Source organism: Herpailurus yagouaroundi, unplaced genomic scaffold, assembly GCF_014898765.1.
Source record: "Herpailurus yagouaroundi ecotype Mexico unplaced genomic scaffold, PumYag 160, whole genome shotgun sequence".
Classification (NCBI taxonomy): Eukaryota; Metazoa; Chordata; class Mammalia; order Carnivora; family Felidae; genus Herpailurus; species Herpailurus yagouaroundi.
The window spans coordinates 14,201,376-14,221,858 of NW_024412401.1; the positions used below are offsets into that span (position 1 = coordinate 14,201,376).

The window sequence follows — 20,483 nt, forward strand, 5'->3', positions numbered from 1 at the left end:
ATTTCAAAGACAGTTTATTCAAAATTCTCCACCTAGGAGAAAAGATATATAACAATGTTTACACATGCTTTAATAACTTACTTCACTGTACAACTTGCATTCCATGTAACAGTACAATAAACCAGCAAAAGAAAATAATCGGTCAGCACTCTTTAATAATCAATCACATAAGAAGCACTGAGTAAGGGGTGCAATAAGGTGGTATCTGTAAATTCTTTCATGAGTGCACCACAGAGCACCAGTCATCTCATTCGGTTTGTGTCTAAAAATCAAGATGTCTACACCCTTCTTATTAGTGATGTGAAAGGTAATTAGGACCTTTCAGAACATAACATGTTAGTTTTGGTTCCATTTGGTGAGCAATGGCAGAGGGGCTCTGTCACTTTTATCCCTTTCTTATAAATACTTTTCCCTTTTGTGTAACTTCCACAGTTTTAAATAAAAATAATTTTTATGCTTGTATATACTATTATGTCAAAACGGTTCTAGCAAAGAATTATATTAGTCAGTTTACAGCTAGCACAATGGTCCAAAGACATTAAGGAAACAAAAGAAATTGACCACTTAGTTCTGCCAAAGTAGCACCTAGTAAAATAGCACATCAATAAAGTTTCTCCTGTTTTCCTCACATGATGCAGAAGCAAATAGACCTGGCAATAACCTCAAAAGTAAGGGCAGAAATTTGAAAAGGAAAAGGACAAGATATTGTTCTCTGTTCCTGTAAAAGGATCTTACTAGTTAGTATATTCTCCATTGCATTTCATAATCTTGGAGTTACAACTGTCAAATGAGGGTAAGACTATGCAGGAGGAAAACAAGATAAAAATGACTGACTAGTGTAATCTGAACTTCTTCCAAGTAATTATATTTTCCAAGAAAAAAAAAAGGCACAGGAGGTACACATTTCAATTTGGCTCAAAAATAATAAAAATTAATTTAAATAGTTTGCAATAACTACTAAAACATAAAATCCAATTTCCTCTATTGTCTTTGACAGAGCTCAACACACACACACACACACACACACACACACACACACACACACACCCACACACACACACAGAAACACACAAATACCCTGACAGGTTTGCCATAATCCGGACTACACATACTGATGTTTCTACACAGATTGAACCCTAAGGACTACCCAGTCTACAAAGGAGGATCTAATAATTAATTTGAATTAAACATCTGCTTGATCAATACATTCTTTCTAATACTTAACCTATGTTCCAGCTAAGTTCCTTTTGTGGAACTGAAATGATTCAGATGCTCTAATTTTCAGCTGATTATAAAAGTATTACAGTAATCTTACATACCAAGGAATACCAAGAGATGAAAAGTCAACTAGTATTATATCTGTGAAAAGTAACTCAGATTTCACTTTGATACATGTAAACCATGAATTGTAAGTTTCAAAAACAGTAGTTGTGGTCAAGTTCATATCTTATTATTATATCTTTAAAAGATAGCAGGAACATTTACTCTAACTGTAAACATAAGTCTGTATCTCAAGACAGCCCACCTAGGAAAAGATGCATCCATTGTAACAACGCACCGGACGTCCCCTGACAGACTTGTGACAAGTGTAGTGTAACTAACTTTAACTGCACTGCCAAGTAGGAGTCTGGGACATGACCCAAGGGAATGATGTTTCCCACACCACTGAGCTACTTCAGCAGCAATCATCATGGTGACAACATATATTTAATAAGTTACACATTTAAAAAGTCATTAGAACATCTCGTTCTTGTACACTAGTATAGAAAGGTCTTCCAAAGATAAATGAGTGGAGGCCTGGTTTAATTTTCTCAGCTAGAGCCATTATTATGTTAAGGTCGCCCTCTGCTGTTAAATCAAGGTCTATCTTCAGGTTCCGAAGAGACTTAAAGGGCTTTTTCCCCTTCTGCCTATAAATAATGAAGGAAAATCCTTTTTACATATAAATACATAAATACATAAAAATATATAGAAAACATCCAAAAGGAACAAAACAAAGCACAATGCACAAAGGTTTTTATTCCATATAGCTTTACTTACGTATCATCTTCTATATACTTTATTAGCGTCAAGGCTTTTCTGTGAAGGACGAGTAGAAACTGTGCCAGGAAAGTACTCCTGAGAGATAAACCAGGCTTCAAATGAAAGACCTACAGGAAAATCAAACATTTTAATAAATAATTTGCTCCAAATCTTCTTATACAGCATATTTCTATCACAGTGTTGACAACGTCTGGCAGCTAACACACATTAGAGCAGCTTTCCACAACCATTCCTACTGATGCCCCTAACAGACAGGAAGTACTGAATTTAGAGGCGATCATGTTTTTCTGAAGTTTTCTATTTTATCTTTGAAAATGGACTCTAGGGGCGCCTGGGTGGCGCAGTCGGTTAAGCGTCCGACTTCAGCCAGGTCACGATCTCGCGGTCCGTGAGTTCGAGCCCCGCGTCGGGCTCTGGGCTGATGGCTCAGAGCCTGGAGCCTGTTTCCGATTCTGTGTCTCCCTCTCTCTCTCTGCCCCTCCCCTGTTCATGCTCTGTCTCTCTCTGTCCCAAAAATAAATAAACGTTGAAAAAAAAAATTAAAAAAAAAAAAAAGAAAATGGACTCTAATTTTGCATTCTACCTCAAATATATATCCTTATTTACTTTATTAAGAATCATGATGTAATTTGCATCCTGATGTGTACTTAACTTTTTCTGCCCATATCTCCAAATAAAATCCAAGCTCTCAGAAGTTGAGCCACGCTTATAGGCTAGGGTTTTGAGGTCTTCTTCTCTCTCTCTACTCTTGGGGTGTTGAGGGTACATGTGTAATGATAGAATGATTTTATTCAGCTTGAGAAGCATGGAATTCATTGCATGGTTGTGAATTATCTCTGAACTTTGCAATATGTCACAGACCACACAGATCTGGTTCCAAAATTTTGAGTTAACTTAAGGACCTCATTATTTCAAAGCTACTTCTATGACCCTGTTCCTGGCCTGATCCCCAGAATGATATTATGACACAGCTCTGTTATATTAAGAAATAAGTCCCATGTAATCTATAATTTTCTTCAAATGTTAATTAAGCAGATTATTTTTGAAAAGAATAAGACAATAAAGATGTTATTATTTCAGTACAAGTATACAAGTTTTAAAGATATTTTGGCCCAATTAAGGCAAATAAAAACCTTTCTCCCCTCCCCAAAAGAAAACACCTGGAGTTATATGTTAGTGGTTGGAATTAAGACATTTATTATTTTAACTGGGGAATACTGCATCTTTAATTGTTAATATACAGCCCATGGCCATTAACAATTCAAAAGAAAAATCATGTAGACACTTTGGAAAGACATGAGACACTACGAAAAGATAGTAACTTAATTCTATGATGATATAGATATATATAGAGAGAGAGCGAGAGAGAGCGCATGCGCACAGGCAATGTAGTATATATTAAAAAAGATAATATGTCATACTATTCATTTTGACAATCTTAGGTTTAACATTTACCTGATCCAGGAAGGCTTTTACTAGAGTGTCTCTGTGTAAGACATCTTGAAAAATATTCCTACAAAGAAAACAGTCCAAATGTTGAAATGTCTATACAACGCTACTTTCCCAAATCCCTCACTCCAGTCAAATTAATTCTTAGAAATGGAATATTACATATAAACATATTTATAAAAATTAGATGTATATATTTGGAGATATAAAATAAATATTCATTTTAACTCAAGGATACACTTGCATATTACTGGAGTTTGTCAAGACAGTATGTAATTATTTTTCTCTTAAAGATATAAGCAGTCCCAAGGGCATGTAAGTACCTATCAATCTATTTTTGTACCCTCACCTTATAAAAAAAATTTGAGAGCCTCAGAGAATTAATAAATATGATTACCAATTCATGCCATGTCAAAAAAATAAAAGCAACAAAAATAAACACATATTACTACCATCAAAACCCAAAATAAAATAAAAGGTTAACCTTATAATAACTTGTAATAAGCTGTTCAGGAAGAAAAAGGTAAAAGGGTGAACACTAAGAAACATTCAAATGGGATTAATGAACATCTTGACCACTGAGTTGCATCAACAAACCTATCATCAGGCAAGTAACAAGAACCAATTACTTAGGAAAGTATAAGCTACTTGGTAATGATCGGAGTAAGAAACTAAGACGTTAACTCACACTTGAGATAATGTGCACACTTGAGATAGTGTATATCTAACATACCATAAGGTAAGCAATTTTTAACTGAAAATAGTAGGGATCATCATCGAACTGACAAGACTGGCAAAGAGGTGTGTATGCATAAATAAATAGGAAAGTACCTAAAATTTCCTAGTTAAGGAGATGGGTATACCAAATTACAGAAGAAGGAAATTCAGAAAGAAAAAAAAATCAGCCTTTCGTGATCACTGGCTGTCCAACTGGTGTCCAATTTGGTAATAACAGTACCCCTTTTCTGGCTTTGGAGAGAGAATAAGGCTAAATTATTTAAGTCTAGTGTTCTGAATATACTGTTTCACTGATTATCTCAGTAATAAGTAAATCAGATGAAGCCAGTGTTAAAAAAGAATATTTCTAGTGACTGATTTTTCATGTAGTGGCAGTGAGTGTAACTATTTTTTTTTTAATTTTTTTTTTTTAACGTTTATTTATTTTTGAGACAGAGAGAGACAGAGCATGAACGGGGGAGGGTCAGAGAGAGGGAGACACAGAATCTGAAACAGGCTCCAGGCTCTGAGCTGTCAGCACAGAGCCCGACGCGGGGCTCGAACTCACGGACCGCGAGATCATGACCCGAGCCGAAGTCGGCCGCTTAATCGACTGAGCCACCCAGGCGCCCCAAGAGTGTAACTATTTTTAATAGGGGCGCCTGGGTGGCTCAGTCGGTTGAGCTCCAACTTCGGCTCAGATCATGATCTCATGGTCTGAGTTTGAGACCCACGTCGGGCTTGTGCCGACAGCTCGGAGCTTGTCTCAAAAAAATAAATAAACGTTGAAAAAAAAAAGAGTTAAAATTAAAAATATCTTAAAATTAAATAATATTGTTTAAAGGAAACTAAAAAATACAGTATATATAACATATAAAAGTTAATACACAATCTAATGGTAGAAAATATCATTTTGGGCCCATTTGATGCTCAGAAAATTTACTTAGAGTTGTAAACAAATTTTAAAAATTCATGACATTATGGTTTTTTATTTTATCACCAACAAAAATAAGACTAGATGGCTAATCAACATCTGTCAAATCAGTGAAGCATTCAAACATAACTGGCTAAAATGAGTAAGAAATGCTAAAAGCATACATACACTTTCTCTAAAAAAATAAAAATAAAAATAAAAATATAGGTGGTAAATCTATCCTAAAGTTCACTAAATTCCCCAAAAAGGATATCTGAAGTAACAAAACAAACAAACAAACAAAAAAAAACAAAACAAAGCAGAAAAAATACTAAACACTTTAGTTAAGAAGAAAATGCTTGAAAGCACAGATTAATTTTGAGAATTACTACACATGTACCAAAATTACCAATACTTGAAAACATAGTCATCACCTGGAATTCCGATTTTGACCAATTCATTTTCTTTCTTTTTTCTTTTGAAAGTTTATTTTATTTATTTTGAAAGAGACAGAGTGAATGAGCAGGGCTGGGGCATAAAGAGAGGGAGAGAGAGAATCCCAAGCAGGCTCTGTGCTGTCAGTGCAGAGCCGGATGTGGGGTTCCATCTCACAAACCGTGAGATCATGACCCGGGTCAAAACCAAAAGTTGGACGCTTGACGGATGGAGTCACCCACGTGCCCCTTGACCAATTCATTTTCTAAACCAATTCTCTTAAAACTTTCTAAGGAACCAACAAGACCAGTGCACGCACAGCTGAGAAAAGATGGGTCCTAATGATGCCATCTTTTAGAGACACGTGAGGCTGGGGATCCCTTGGACATGGGTGTTCCTTTTCTCTGCTTTTGGTCACCATCTTCTGTGTCACTACTGGTGCTCCACATGTCCCCTGTCTCAGCTCAAAATCTTTCTTAGAAACACAGGACAGAGTTGCATGCTCCAATTTTACTGCTGCTTTGTACACTCAGAACTGGATTATCACAGTTAACATATATTGAGCACATTATATATGCCAGGTACTTTACACTGATTAAAGAGAACCATTATACTATACTCCATTTCTTTTCCTGATGTAGAACTTAAGTATTTTCTTGGGTTTATAATACAAATTTATAATTTTTTCTCCTCTCATTAGGTCCACTTTCAACATTTTATCACTACTTTTCCTCTTTTTTTATTTAGTGATCACACTTTATGGTAAAAAATGAGTAACACAATATGAAATGCAAATAAAAGAATGCTCTGTAAATGTATTTTTGTAGTTCTACTGTATTTTATATTCACATATCAAGAAAAAAAGACTTAGAATTATTTCTTTAGTTAAGTTAAAATGCCTTCTAATGAGTCTTATACACTAGACTAATAAGCAATGCCAAGGGTTGGGGCTATCTGGTTGGTCACTATTTTTTTTTAAATATTTATTTTGAGAGAGAAAGAGAGAGCATGAGCAGGATGAAGCAGAGAGAGAGAATCCCAAGCAGGCTCTGTGCTGTCAGTGCATAATGCAACAGGGCTCAATCCCATGAACTGTGAGATCATGACCTGAGCCAAAATCAAGAATCGGATGCTTAACTGACTGAGCCACAAAGGTGCCCCCAGTTGGTCACTACCAGCCTTAGCACCTATTACGGTGCCTAGGGCCTCAATATATATTTGTTAAGTAAATACTTAAGTATTTACTTAAAAATTTTTTTTGTTTATTTTTGAGAGAGACAGACTATGAGAGGGGGAGGGGCAGAGAGAGAGGGAGGCACAGAATCTGAAGCAGGCTCCAGGCTCCGAGCTGTCAGCACAGATCATGACCTGAGCTGTCAGCACAGATCATGACCCGACGTTTAACCCACTGAGCCACCCAGGTGCCCCTTAAATATTTACTTTTAAGGACTAATCTAATCTCTCTATGCAAAACATAATTACATTAAGAAAAACAGACATTCAAGAAAAAAGGCATGACTAACCAAATTTTTCTTCAAGCATAATTCTCTTAGTAATAGTTCATTCCTTTCAAATACACACTTGATTTTACTCATAAAAGATACAACTGCACAATACCGTTTAACAATAACATTATTACGTACAAATCAGGAGTGAAGCTTTCATCTGTATAGATGATTGTATCCTGAGCCATGTCTTCTTCTGAAGTGGCTCTCCAGAATGCTGTCAGCTCAGATCTCATGTACCTGCGCTGATTGTAAATATGCTCGTGACATGGTGGCATCTGCTTCACAGTGTTGACGTCCACATCTATGTGTGTGGTGGGATAGGGAGCGTACATGACTTGCCGGAATGGGAGCACAAAGCTTCCGGTTGAATCCTGTCATAATGAAAAGAAAATTCATTGTCTTATATGTCAAAAGACACGAAGAATTATTTTTTAACCAGAAAAACTGGCTTTAACAGATCCATTGTATACAGTTTTAGTGATGTGTGCACTAAAGCACTGGCTGAAACGGTGAACACTAGAAAACAAGTAAGCATCCAAAAAGAGAACTGATTAAACAAAAAATGGCTTATTATTTAGCTACTAAAAATGAATTTGCAGAACAACTGAAGTTATCAATTTGTGTTGATACAGAAAGATATTCATAATGTATTATGGAAAGAGGAGGTTAAAATATGCAGGGATAGGGACAGGGAACTATGTAAAAGATACATACAGAGGAAAAAAAGACCAGAAAGATAGATGCCAAATATTAACGGTGGTAATACATTGGATTATGAGAGTATGGGTAACTTTTTATTTTCTTCTTGATTATTCCTTATGTTCTTTTAAATCTCAATGAATCTATAATTTTTGTAAGTAAAAAAATGTGCTTCTTTCCAAGTATTGTCAGTTGGGTAGTCAACTGCCATGTAACAAATATCTGTGTATGAAACACTGGTATATGTTATGAATACAATATAGAGGCTACTTTCAATTTTTCACTCTTATAATGCTATAATAAACACTTTCATAAGTAAATCTTTCTTCTTATATAACTGCTTCCCTAAGATTTCCAGAAATATAGATAGTAAGCTAAGTCTTTGAACATTTTTATTTTTTATTTTAGAGAGCAAGAGAGAGGGAGAGTGCCTGCACACGTGCATGCACCTGAGTGGAGGAGGGGGGAGAGGGAGGGGGAGAGAGAGAGAGACAGAGAGAGAATCTTAAGCAGGATCCATGCTCAGTGTGGAACTGGATGCAGGGCTTAATCCCACAACCCTCAGATCATGATCTGAGCTGAAATCAAGAGTCAGACACTCAAGTGACTAAGCCATCCAGGCACCCCAATTTTTGAACATCTTTAAGGCTCTTGACAAAGAATGTTAAAATATTTCTGAAAGGCTTAACAATTTATACTTATATGGAAAACTCTTAACAAATATTTTTCATTAGATTATAGTTTCAAGTTTTCCTCTATGCATCTGGTATAGGTCCCTTTTAGGGATAAAATTACATAACTAAATGAGAGGGTACTGAGAAAATAAAAGTACTAAGTACCTTATCATGCTTTTGATAAAAAGAAGTTCTTATCTTCAGACTTGTAAAATTCAAATCGGTAATAGTTACATCCCTTAAGTAGTTTCTGTATTATTCTGAGCTCAAAGCATGCACACTGTTAAAAATGCAAAAGCTGAATATAATTTTTATTTGCCACAACTTCTAATATGTTTTGTTTCATTTTGCTATGCATAGATCCTCAAGAAAGCATTCGCTATGAGAATCACATAACCATTAGGAAATCTACCTTCTCCCATCCTTTGACTGTAATTGAAACATCAATGATAGTTTCAATAAAATGAATAAACTGTCTTCCCTGTAATTATTGAAAACAATTTCTAATTTACATTTATCTGCCTTGCTCCTTGAAAAGCAGATTCAAGCAGTCAGAGAAAGACAAGTACCATATGATTTCACCCGTCTGAGGAATTTAAGAAACAAAACAAATGAACAAAAACTATAGAGAACAAACTTATGGTTATTAGAAGGGGATGGGAGAATGGGTAAAATAGGTGATGGGGATTAAGAGTACACCTATCACGATGAACACTGGATGTACAGAATTACTGGAACACTGTATTATACACCTGAAACGAATATAATGCTGTATGTTAACCATACTGGAATTAAAAAGAAAAAGAAAATAAATAAAAGAAAAATGTAAAATAATTTAAAGCTACCTACATGTGAAAATATATATGAATTATTCAAATCCTATACACAATTTTGAAGACAGGAAGCAGCTTTAAATTTTTTTTCAATAAATGAATACAGTACATAAAAAATGCTAACACAAAAATTCAAATCCTTTTCAGAAAACAAAGTAACTATTTTAGATGTGCAATCTGATTCAACCACATATATATTTTTTAATGTTTTATTTATTTTTGAGAGAGAGACAGAGTGCAAGCGGGGAAGGAGCAGAGAGAGAGGGAGACACAGAATCCGAAGCAGACTCCAGGCTCTGAGCTGTCAGCACAGAGCCCGACGCGCGGGGCTCGAACGCACGAACCATGAGAATAGGACCTGAGCTGAAGTCAGATGCCTATCCGACTAAGCCACCCAGGCGCCCCAGATTCAACCACATATTAAAAAACAAATAATCCTGGAGCCAGACAGGCAGCTATAGGAAACCAAACAGACACACACACAAAAAGATACTCTAAGCTGTTTCACTCATACTAGTTATAAATCTGTAAGATATATACTCTGTGCTCAGACTTGTGTATAACAGTCAGCTCCTTGGCATACAAACATGAGATGCACCACATGCTAATATTCACAGTGTATTTATACAGAATGTCAAAAATGATTTTAAAAAATTGCTTTCACATGTGACAAATGGAAACTATACCTTTAGCAGGCCTTGTACAAAGAGCCCTGACTCGTATTTAAATGATGATTCTGCTTCACATAATCTGGAACATTTTCTCTCTGCTGGAGTCAGAAAAAGGCATAATGTTCTCACTATCTGTAAAAGAAAATATTTTAGCATTAAAATAGGAAATTAAAAGGCCACTGGTCTGCTTATGAAAGAAATCTGAAAAGAAACTTCAACCATACTGTCGATGAAATACATCCTGAGAAAAAAGTTTTCCTTAGTCACCTGGAGTAGTCCATGGGACATAACAGTTGTTGCCTAAAATAGGAATTCTGTGGTCAAGTAAGTTTGGCAAATGGTGGTAAATGTATGTATCTCAAAACCTTTAGCATTGGAATATATATTGACTTTCCAGGTGATTGATATAATATGCATACTTTATCCAACTCTTTGACCATGGAACTTTTATATTTCAGTAGGAACTAATGACTTAATATAATTATTAATTCTATTTCCACCCAGCAGCAAGTATTTTTCAAATGAAAATAAACAATTTTGGATAAGAAAACTAAATACAGTTGAATTAGGCAGAATTATGGCTTCGATTGAACAGTTCGACATATGAAATCTCATTATAATGAATATCAGGAGTGTCCAAATCCTTCAACAGAATGAGAATTAATTCTATCAAATTTGATTTAAAATAAGCAAGCCTTTGGTTGGGGTTTAGAAATCTAGGATTCTAACAGGATTTGATCTATAGCTCTATTAGGAAAAGTAAAAAGTCATGTAAGTATGTTGGAATTCAGACTATATTCAGAGTTTTTAGATTAAAGTACTAGCTTTCAATATAGAGTGATGGCATCCGTTTTCTCAGATTAAAAAGATAATAGAGAAGTGATCATGCCAGAAGAGGATGTGGAATGAAAAAAATGTTTTAAAATACACAGGGCCCCAACCACAGAGCCTCTCTCCTTCCAGAAAGCTACTGGGAAGTCCTTCTGTGACCCTGAAGGGTCTGGGTGACACAGGAAAAGTTACCTTCTTGGGGTAACAGATGTAATAATAAATCACTAGATCAGCATAACAACAGAGATGCATTAACCTTTCACAAATGGATGTATGGAAATATGTAATTTTGGTAAATTAAGGGTCATGCAAGCATACAGGGTAGGTAACTTGAGAAAAAAATTACAAATATATTTGTCAAGGAAATAATTATTGCTAACATATTTCCTATATAAAACATAAAAAGAGGGGCGCCTGGGTGGCGCAGTCGGTTGAGCGTCCGACTTCGGCCAGGTCACGATCTCACGGTCCGTGAGTTCAAGCCCCGCGTCAGGCTCTGGGCTGATGGCTCGGAGCCTGGAGCCTGTTTCCGATTCTGTGTCTCCCTCTCTCTCTGCCCCTCCCCCGTTCATGCTCTGTCTCTGTCTGTCCCATAAATTAATAAAAACGTTGAAAAAAAATTAAAAAAAAAAAACATAAAAAGAGAAGTCAGGTTTGCTTAAACTGATAGATATGTGCAATTTCTCTCTTTCTAGTTAACAGTCAGTGAAGTAAAGTACAAAATCCCTTAGTTTAGTGCCTAACGCTTGGAAAAGTAAGTTAACTTCATTAATTCTTTAGTAACTCATAGAGCACTGAAGGAAGTGGTCACAGACGTTACTGAGTAAAACATAACTTCCACTGACCACTGAACAGTGATAGGTCCCTAAAAGAAATAGATTTAGGAGGAAAATAATATAAGAAATCAAAATGAATAATTAGATAACATTTCTTTGGAATTAGTATCACAAGTACATGGTTATCTTCATACTTATTAAGTGACATCAGAAAATAGAAGACAAATATTTTTTAAAAATACCTTATTTTAAAGAAATTCTCAAAACCATTTATACAATACTGTGAACTGTATCATATTTATGAATATTATTAATGAATTATCAACATGAAACTGATAAATGATTTCCTAGTTAAGCAGTTTACTTCGACTTACTTCTGCACAGGGTGTCACAGTAATTTTGCTTGACTACAACCTAACTTTTAAATCACAATCCATGAGGGGCGCCTGGGTGGCTCAGTCGGTTAAGCGCCCGACTTCGGCTCAGGTCACGATCTCACGGTCCGTGAGTTCGAGCCCCGCGTCGGGCTCTGGGCTGATGGCTCAGAGCCTGGAGCCTGCTTCCGATTCTGTGTCTCCCTCTCTCTCTGCCCCTCCCCCATTCATACTCTGTCTCTCTCTGTCTCAAAAATAAACGTTAAAAAAAAAAATTAAAAAAAAAAAATCACAATCCATGATATGTTAGCAGTATTAAGAAGTGAGATTATTTGCTGGATTATAAGATAAATTACCTTATTTACTTTTTCTGCACTGCTACCTACTACGACTGAACAGCCACAGGTCTGCAGGTGTGAGCTAATGGCACTGCAAGGTGGAGAAAAAAGATGAAAAACACTGGCTGTAAAGCAATTTCACAAACTAAACAAAAAAAGGGCATGCGAACTTCAAGTAACAGACTAGCTTTACATGATGAATGACAAACTGTAAGTAAAATGCCACCTTTTATTTCCACGGTACTTTACGTTTTTCCACAGGCCTTTCACACAGATCCTCCCATTTGAACTTAAAACCCAGTTAGTAAAATATCACCATTTTATAATGAAAGAAACTGAGGTGTTGAGAGGTTAAGTGATTTACTTAAAGTCAAATGGGATTAAAAACAAGGATATGAACGGCTGACAGTGAGTGGAAGGGGGACTAAAGTCCTTCTGATTCATACTACGTAAAGCTTCCGGGTTCAAAACACACCTCTGAGTTTCCATCATGAACCTAAAGGAAAAGACTATGGACATAAAAGCAAATACTTTATCCTGTCACTTCTCATCAAAAACAAAATAAAACTTCACGATAATCTGCAGTCATAAAGAATCACTGAGGTAGAAGATGAGATTCTAAGTGCAGAGAGCGCACTTATTAGAGGGATAAATGTTGGCTGATATTACTGTCATTAACAGTCATTAACATTTTCCTTAGAAGAGACAGAAGTAGAAAATGTTAGCTATTAGCTGTTACGTGCTTATACGTTCTGGGTGCTGTTTTAAGGGCTTGGTATGATTTATCTCACTCAATTCCTACAACAATCCTATTAAGTAGGTACTACTATTATTCCCATTTTACAGATGAGGAGATGGGGGCACAGAGGCTTCAGGTATCTTGCCCCAGTTTACACACAGCAATAACCCAGGAAGTCTGGTTTTAGAGCCCACACTCTTAAGTTCTAAAATCTACTATAAGATGGAAAGGATAAGTAAAAATAACAAATAATTTTCTTTTCTAGGCCTAAATAACTTAAGTGCATCCACAATGCAATTCAATTTGTAAGGGTTCTGTGATACTGTGATTTTAAGAAATACGCATTTGTTTTTTATCCACATTTCCTGGCTCACAGCTCCCATAACACTTAGAATTTCCTAAGTGCAGGAAAAGATAAAGATGCCTTTTGTTATGTTAATGGAGCGACTTTTGGAAAACATCTAAGGATTGGCTGATTGCCAATGGAGCCAACCACTAAAGATTAGAACTTTCAGTCCCTCCCGCTGACTTCTGGGTAGGGGAGAGGGGATGGAAGTTATCACCAAGGGCCAATGATTTGATCAACCATGCCTATGTAACAAAGCCTCCATGAAAACCCAAAAGGAAGGGATTTGGAGAGCTTCTGGGTTGGTGAACACGTGGAGATCTGGGGAGAGATGTGTGCTCAGAGATGGTATGGAAGCTCTTCACCCTTTCCCCAAACCTTATCCTATGCATCTCTTCCATATAGATGTTCATCTGTATGTTATATTCTATCCTTTACAATAAACCAGTAATCCAGTAAATAAAATGTTTCTCTGAGTTCTGTGAGCTGCTCCAGTAAATTAATGGAACACAAGGAGGGAGTCATAGTCATAGCCAGTTGGTGAAAAGAACAGGTAACATCCTGGACTTGTTACTGATGTCTGAAGTCCAAGGATGGGTGGTTGAGATCTCTAATATCTAGCCAGTCAGAAGCACAGGTGAAAACTTGGGCTTGTGACTAGTGTCTGGAGGGTAGGTGGGACACAGTCTTGTGGGATTGAACCCTTAATCTGGGGAATCTGACATTATCTCCAGGCAGAAAGTGCCAGAAATGAATTAAATCGTAGGACCCACTTGGTATCTAAAGCATTGTTTGTTGGTGTGAGGAACCCCACCAACATTAGAAATGGGTCTAAGAACCCCTTTTGTTCTTAGTTTCAGGTTTAATGAGAAGTAAAACAAGAAACCAGAACCAACAAGATTTTCTGTCTGGGCACTATGGAAACTCGGCTTCTTTCAGTATTAAAAAGAGTAACATCAAATAGATCACAGACATGTAACAAATGAAAAAATAACACAAAGCTAAGTAATAGTTCAAATATGAAACAATGTTCCTAGAATAGTTTGGGTAGCTATTCTATTACTTTCTTCCTTCCAAATCATGTCATTGGTGAGCATAAGATTTCTATGTGCTTTATCCACCTTTTATGAAGGAAACAAAATTCTTACTTGAGAAGGAAGCCTTCATGACAACTGTCACCAATGTCATCATCATTCAGAACTGTATCAGCTATCTAAAATGTACCACAAAAAAAAAGAAGTTATTCTGGTTATAATACGGCAGTGAAATAACACTCTCAAGTCTCGGTTCAACAGAACACATTGCCCTCATTTCTAAGCATCAAGAATCCTAATAAAGCCATCTCTGTGCTTCTATAAACTTTCAGGAGAACAAATGTGAAAACTTGTCAGGCAGGTTAAACAACAATTTTGATGAGAACAACTTCCTATTCTTTGCTGTCAGAATCAGGAGCCGAATCTTAATGACACAGTCAGAAAGAAACCGGAACAGTTTCCTAAAGATTTCTCTATGCACTCTTACCGTGGGATTCAAAATGTCAACATGTGATTAAGAAACTAGATTATGGAATATAAGTAAACTTGTGTTTATCACCACTGACTTGTACACTGCTTTGTTACCAAAAGTACTGCATTAAATACTGACTGCTTCTTTAAGGTCTGGAATTCTCCTACTTCTAAACTAAATAGGTGTAATTCTGTCACAACTGTCACTGACCAAAAAAGCCTCTTTTTGGCCATAAAACTCAGTATTTTATGTGTGTGTTATTAAAGTGGTTAATACTTCATAGGAATAGCATGTATGACAAAAAATGCACACTAGTAAAATTAGAATGCTACTAATATACATAATAGTAATAGAACTCAAGGGAATTGATAAGAGGTGGTACCATTGTTCTTATTTAATAATACAAGTCATGGCTTACATCTATTTCTTCAGGAACACTGTGTGATTTCATAGATGAAAGCAGCTCCATTACAGGAATTACTTCGCCAGTAAGCATTGGAATAATACTCTGACCCTGTACAAAAAAAGCAAAATGAGGCAGAAAAAAAAAAATTACACAATGGAGGTATCCCCCGCTTTTCCAAAGTTCGAGTTACACCACTTTGCTTTTATCAAAGACCTACATTAGTACCTGTTTTCAGTAACCAAAAGGAATCCAAAGAGGATTTTTGCTTTCACCAAAAAAAAAGGTGAAAAGCTAAAAGGGGTTGAGCACCTATTTTGCAATGAACCCCTCTAAGAGGCAGCACATAGCCTGAGCGCAGGAGAGGCCCTGCCAAGCTCCTTCCCTAGGAATTATCCCAGGCATCTCAGCATCAAGCCGCCTTAGCTGTGGATGGTGGTGAGCATCTGTGCTTTGTCTCGATTTATTTTGTGCATTCCTTAGCAGGGTGTGTTCTAAGGTATCTGAGATGTGTAAGACGGGTTATGTTTTGGGCCTGGGAATGCTCAAGAACTTTTCCATGTAAATTAATGGTAATTGCTTCCTCACTTTATGGCCATTTCAGTGTATGAAATGTTCTATAGGAACACTCTACTTTTGGATAGCGGGGAAAATCTGTATAGGACCAACAGGGCAATAAAATATTAAGAACCAAAACCAAGAATGACACCCTTTGATAGAAACACTCAATAGCTTGTTAGAATACAGCCCCAAACATGTCTACTATTTCAAAGCATTTCTAAAAGATGTACGTACTATTTTAAAACTGATTTTCATCACTCACCATCAGGAAAATGCAAATCACAATTACTGAGATATCACCTCATACTTGTTAGGATGGCCAATATAAAACAAAAACAAAAAGAAAACCCAGAAAATAACAAGTATTGGTGATGATATGGAGAAATTGGATCCCTGTGCACTGTTGGAAGAAATATAAAATGGTGCAGCGACTATCCAAAACACTCTGGCGGTTCTTCAAAAAATTAAAAATAGAACTAGCATATAATCCAGAAGTCCTACTTCTGTATATTTATCCAAAAGAATTGGAGACAGGCTCTCAAAGAGATATTTGTGCTTCCGTGTTCAATGCAGCATTATTCATAATACCCAAGGTATGGAAACAACCTAAATGTCCATCTATGGGAGCACGCATGAAGAAAATTTGGTGTATACATACAACGGACCTTAAAAAGAAGGAAATGCTGTCATACGCAACATGGATAAATCTTGAGGACACTATGCTAAATGAAATATGCCAGTCACAGAAGGTCAAATAGTGCATTATTCCATTTATATGAGGTATCTAAGTAGTCAAACCCACAGAAATCAAAAGAAGAACGGTGGTTGCTAGAGGCTGGAGGGAAGGAAAAATGGGAGGTTACTGTTCAATGGGTATATGGTTTCAGTCATACAAGATGAAGAAGCTGTAGAGATCTGCTGTATGATAATGTACATGTAGTTAGCAATATTACACAATACACTTGAAGTTTTGTTGAGGATAGATTTCATGTTAAGTGTCCCTTTCCACAATTTATTTGTTTAAACTTTTTTTAATGTTTATTTATTTTTGAGAGAGAGACAGAGACAGAGACAGAACATGAGCAGGGGAGGGTCAGAGAGAGAGGAAGACAGAGAATCCAAAGCAGGCTCCAGGCTCTGAGCTGTCGGCACAGAGCCCAACGTGGGGCTCAAATGCACAGACCAAGAAATCATGACCTGAGCCAAAGTCGGATGCTTAACTGACTGAGTCACCCAGGCACCCCCCCCCACTTTTTTTTTAAACTTTTTTTTTAAGGTTTATTTATTTTTGAGAGAGAGACAGAGCATTAGCAGGGGAGGGTCCTTTACCACAATTTAAAAAATAAAAGTAAAGTAGTTTATAAGAAATTGATAAATTAATAAAAGATTTGCTTGATAGGAAGAAATAAATAAACTCATTTTCATCCTTCTGGGAGTGACTTTCTTTAGTCAGAGTGGAATCATTGGCTTATCATTTACTGTTACATGCTATAATTAAATTGCCATGCCAAATTTAGAAAGGATTTCCTTTGATATTTATTTGAGATATAAAAATTCTTGTTAATTAAAGGTCATTGATGCATTTTATATTTAAAAATGAGGAAAAACTTGGAGCCTGGATGGCTCAGTTGGTTAAGCATCTGACTTCGGCTCAGGTCATGATCTCACAGTTTGTGGATTTGAGCCCTGTGTCGGGCTCTGTGCTGACATCTCAGAGCCTGGAGCCTGTTTCAGATTCTGTGTCTCCCTCTCTATCTCTGCCCCTCCCCTGCTCATGCTCTGTCTCTGTCTCAAAAATAAATAAACATTAAAAAAAATGAGGAAAAACAAGCACAAAAAGGCTTAGAAATAGTCAGCAAATAACTCAACACTCAACATCTACATTCACAATAAGGTTTAGTACTCAAATGCAAACTGAAATCATCACATATATGTTAACAATCAATAAAACAGACAAGTTTCCTTTAGAATTCAAGATAAAATTTGAATTATTTTTCAAAAATGCAATTTTGAAATCTGTAGTTTCTAGAGTGAAATTCCAAGTTCAATATAGAACATCACAAACACAGAGTGTCTCAAATGGATGATCTCTCATTTATTCATTACCATCACCCCTGCCCCCAAATTTCTGGACCATCCTGAATACGTAAACTTTTAGAAAGGTAGATAAATTGTCACATGTCCGTTAAATTTTAGCTAAATATGTTTTCAAAACACATAAATAAGATCAATCTAACAGCTTTTTCCTCACTCACATCTCATGAAACTATCTTACTCAAACTTTTCAAATGTGTCTTTAAATCTCAGTCATTCCAAGAGTCATTTTTTGAGTGACTATACCCAGTTTTTCAGAAACTTGGGCTTTAAATGTGATGCTGTCTGTGGGAATTTTATGCTAAGTCCTAAGCCTCCTTGCAAGATATAGGTTTTATTTAAAAAAAAAAAAAAAAAAGAATTCATCCTGTAGTAGCCTCCAAACATAACCACTCACTGTTTCTGTTTTTTAAAAGAATTTTTAAAATTCTTGTTTACAATTACAATCAACACAGGCAATTCAACAAGAATAATGACAAGCTATAAAGGGATTTCCTCATAAAGTGATTTTTATCAGATGATAGCTATAAGTATCCAAAACTTGCACTGAATGAAGTCAGTGATTGATTCCAGACTCATGTGTCATCCCCAAATAGTATTTATTTGTTCAAAATAAAGTCATTTTAAGCACATGATGGGAGATTCACAGGGATTCAGTTATCAAGCAGCTTCTTTTCAGAAAGGAAAACTGTAGGAAAATACTTTCCCTTTGGTGTAGGCATATATATAGTGCCATAAACCGTATCTCAGATATTTATCCTAAGTGAATGGATATCTTCATCAAAGCTTAACAAAAAAAATTCTACGAGCCTGAACACAGAAGAGACTCTAAAGTAAATCCCTCAAGTTTCTTTTCCTCCTTTGACTTCTCTAACTTGAACTTCTCAGCAGAAGAATGTTTCCCCTTTAAAAACCTTCTTTTGGTCCAAATACACAGAAGGGACACAATAACATTTTCAAGAAGAGCCCTTAAGAGAGAAATAAAACTGGGGCACCTGGGTGACTCGGTTGACTTCAACTCAGATCCGACTTGGATCTCAGCTCAGGTCATGATCTTGGTGCATGGGATCAAGCCCCCTATAGGGCTCTGTGCTGACACTGTGGAGCCTGCTTGGGATTCTTTCTCTCTCCATCTCTGCCCCTCCCCTACTTGTGTTTGCATGTAACAAAAGTGCAAATAAATAAACAAATTTATAAACAAATAAACTTTAAAAAAAAGAAACAAAACTTAAAAATTAACAGTGGTAAATTTCTTAAGTATAGGTTTCTAGTTTGAAAAAAAAAAATCCCAGGAAAAGTAGAATTTTACTGGGTCCTAAATATCTTTATCTTGAGGAAACCCTACTAACTACTCCATAACTAGCAGGTACATCTACAGGTTGGTAAAAGTCCCCCCAGTACTTGGCACCCTGCTCATTACCAGTAAGTAAAGGCCAGGCTCTTCTGGGTAAACGGAAACATCTTCTAAGTGTCAGATCTTTCCCCAGGATTACCTCTCCTCTGGCCTGGGAAGCTATTTACAAAAGTACAGACATAACAATTTTGTAAAGTAGGTCATTCTACAGGGTTTTGTATTTTCCTGGTTTAAGTCCCTACATATTCAAAATTTTAGAAAAGTTACTGTTCAAAGTACTATTATGTCTTAGGTATGCTAAGGAAAACCACAGTAAGGACAATCCAGCCACAGACTGGAGTTCAAACAGAAGGAACACTGAGGGTGGCCAGCCAGCAGCAATGGGAGTAAAAGCAAAGAACCCTTTCTCCATTAGAGATTCCCCTTCAGAACATCTCTGCCCTGCACTAAAATGGTTTGCATTTAATTTCCATAAGGGAAAGTGTACCCTCGCAATCAAATATCTCAAATACTGGTGCCTGTGCCCTAAGGACATTAAAAGCCATGGGATAAACATGGCATGCTTCCCTAGAGACTTATTACCAGAAGAAGGTGAGGAATATCACTGGCAGACTGCAATATTAAATAGATATAAAATATAAACTGCATGACTTTTAAAAATACAATGTGAGACTTCAAATAAATATTATGCTTAGAACTGTGCCTGTACCCCCAGATATCTTAGGAGTATACTCACTTCCCTCCTGTTATAACTTCTGTGGAAATGTCTGAGAAGCAACGCCTTAAAGAAAATCTCATATAAAACTTAAAATTTTTAGTATGAACAAGTTATTCAAAACTTACTCTATACAAACAGAAAAAAGGTAGCAAAATTGCTATTATTCTCCACTTATTTAACTCTTCAGATCTAAGATATGGAAATTTTCATTTAGTTTATTCCATATATTTCCACAAAGGCTCTGTTCATTTTCAGATTCACTCTGTCAAAATAGTATGGCTTCAAGGCCTTAAGAAAAGTAGCCCTCAGGGGTACCTGGGTGGCTCAGTCAGTTAAGTGTCTGACTTCAGCTTAGGTCATGATCCTGTGGTTCATGAGTTCAAGCCTGCATCTATGCTGACAGCTCAAAGCCTGGAGCCTGCTTCGGATTCTGGGTCTCCCACTCTCTCTGCCCCTCCTCTGCTCACATTGTCTCTCTTTCTCAAAAATTTATAAACATTA

At 36.4% G+C, this 20,483-nt stretch overlaps 1 protein-coding gene across 7 annotated transcripts in view; it reads right to left on the bottom strand.

Moving 5' to 3' along the window:
- The window catches only part of C9orf72 (C9orf72-SMCR8 complex subunit), a 27,934-nt gene continuing 7,451 nt past the window's right edge, over positions 1-20,483 (bottom strand). For all 7 annotated transcript variants that reach the window (XM_040481438.1, XM_040481435.1, XM_040481434.1 and 4 more), the window contains 8 exons: positions 15,271-15,366; positions 14,495-14,559; positions 12,280-12,352; positions 9,958-10,074; positions 7,201-7,436; positions 3,499-3,556; positions 2,041-2,150; positions 1-1,910 (listed from right to left, as the gene is read on the bottom strand). In XM_040481438.1, the coding sequence (XP_040337372.1) occupies positions 1,724-1,910; positions 2,041-2,150; positions 3,499-3,556; positions 7,201-7,436; positions 9,958-10,074; positions 12,280-12,352; positions 14,495-14,559; positions 15,271-15,366 (942 nt within the window). In that variant the 3' untranslated portion in view covers positions 1-1,723. The remainder of the gene's footprint in view (positions 1,911-2,040; positions 2,151-3,498; positions 3,557-7,200; positions 7,437-9,957; positions 10,075-12,279; positions 12,353-14,494; positions 14,560-15,270; positions 15,367-20,483) is intronic.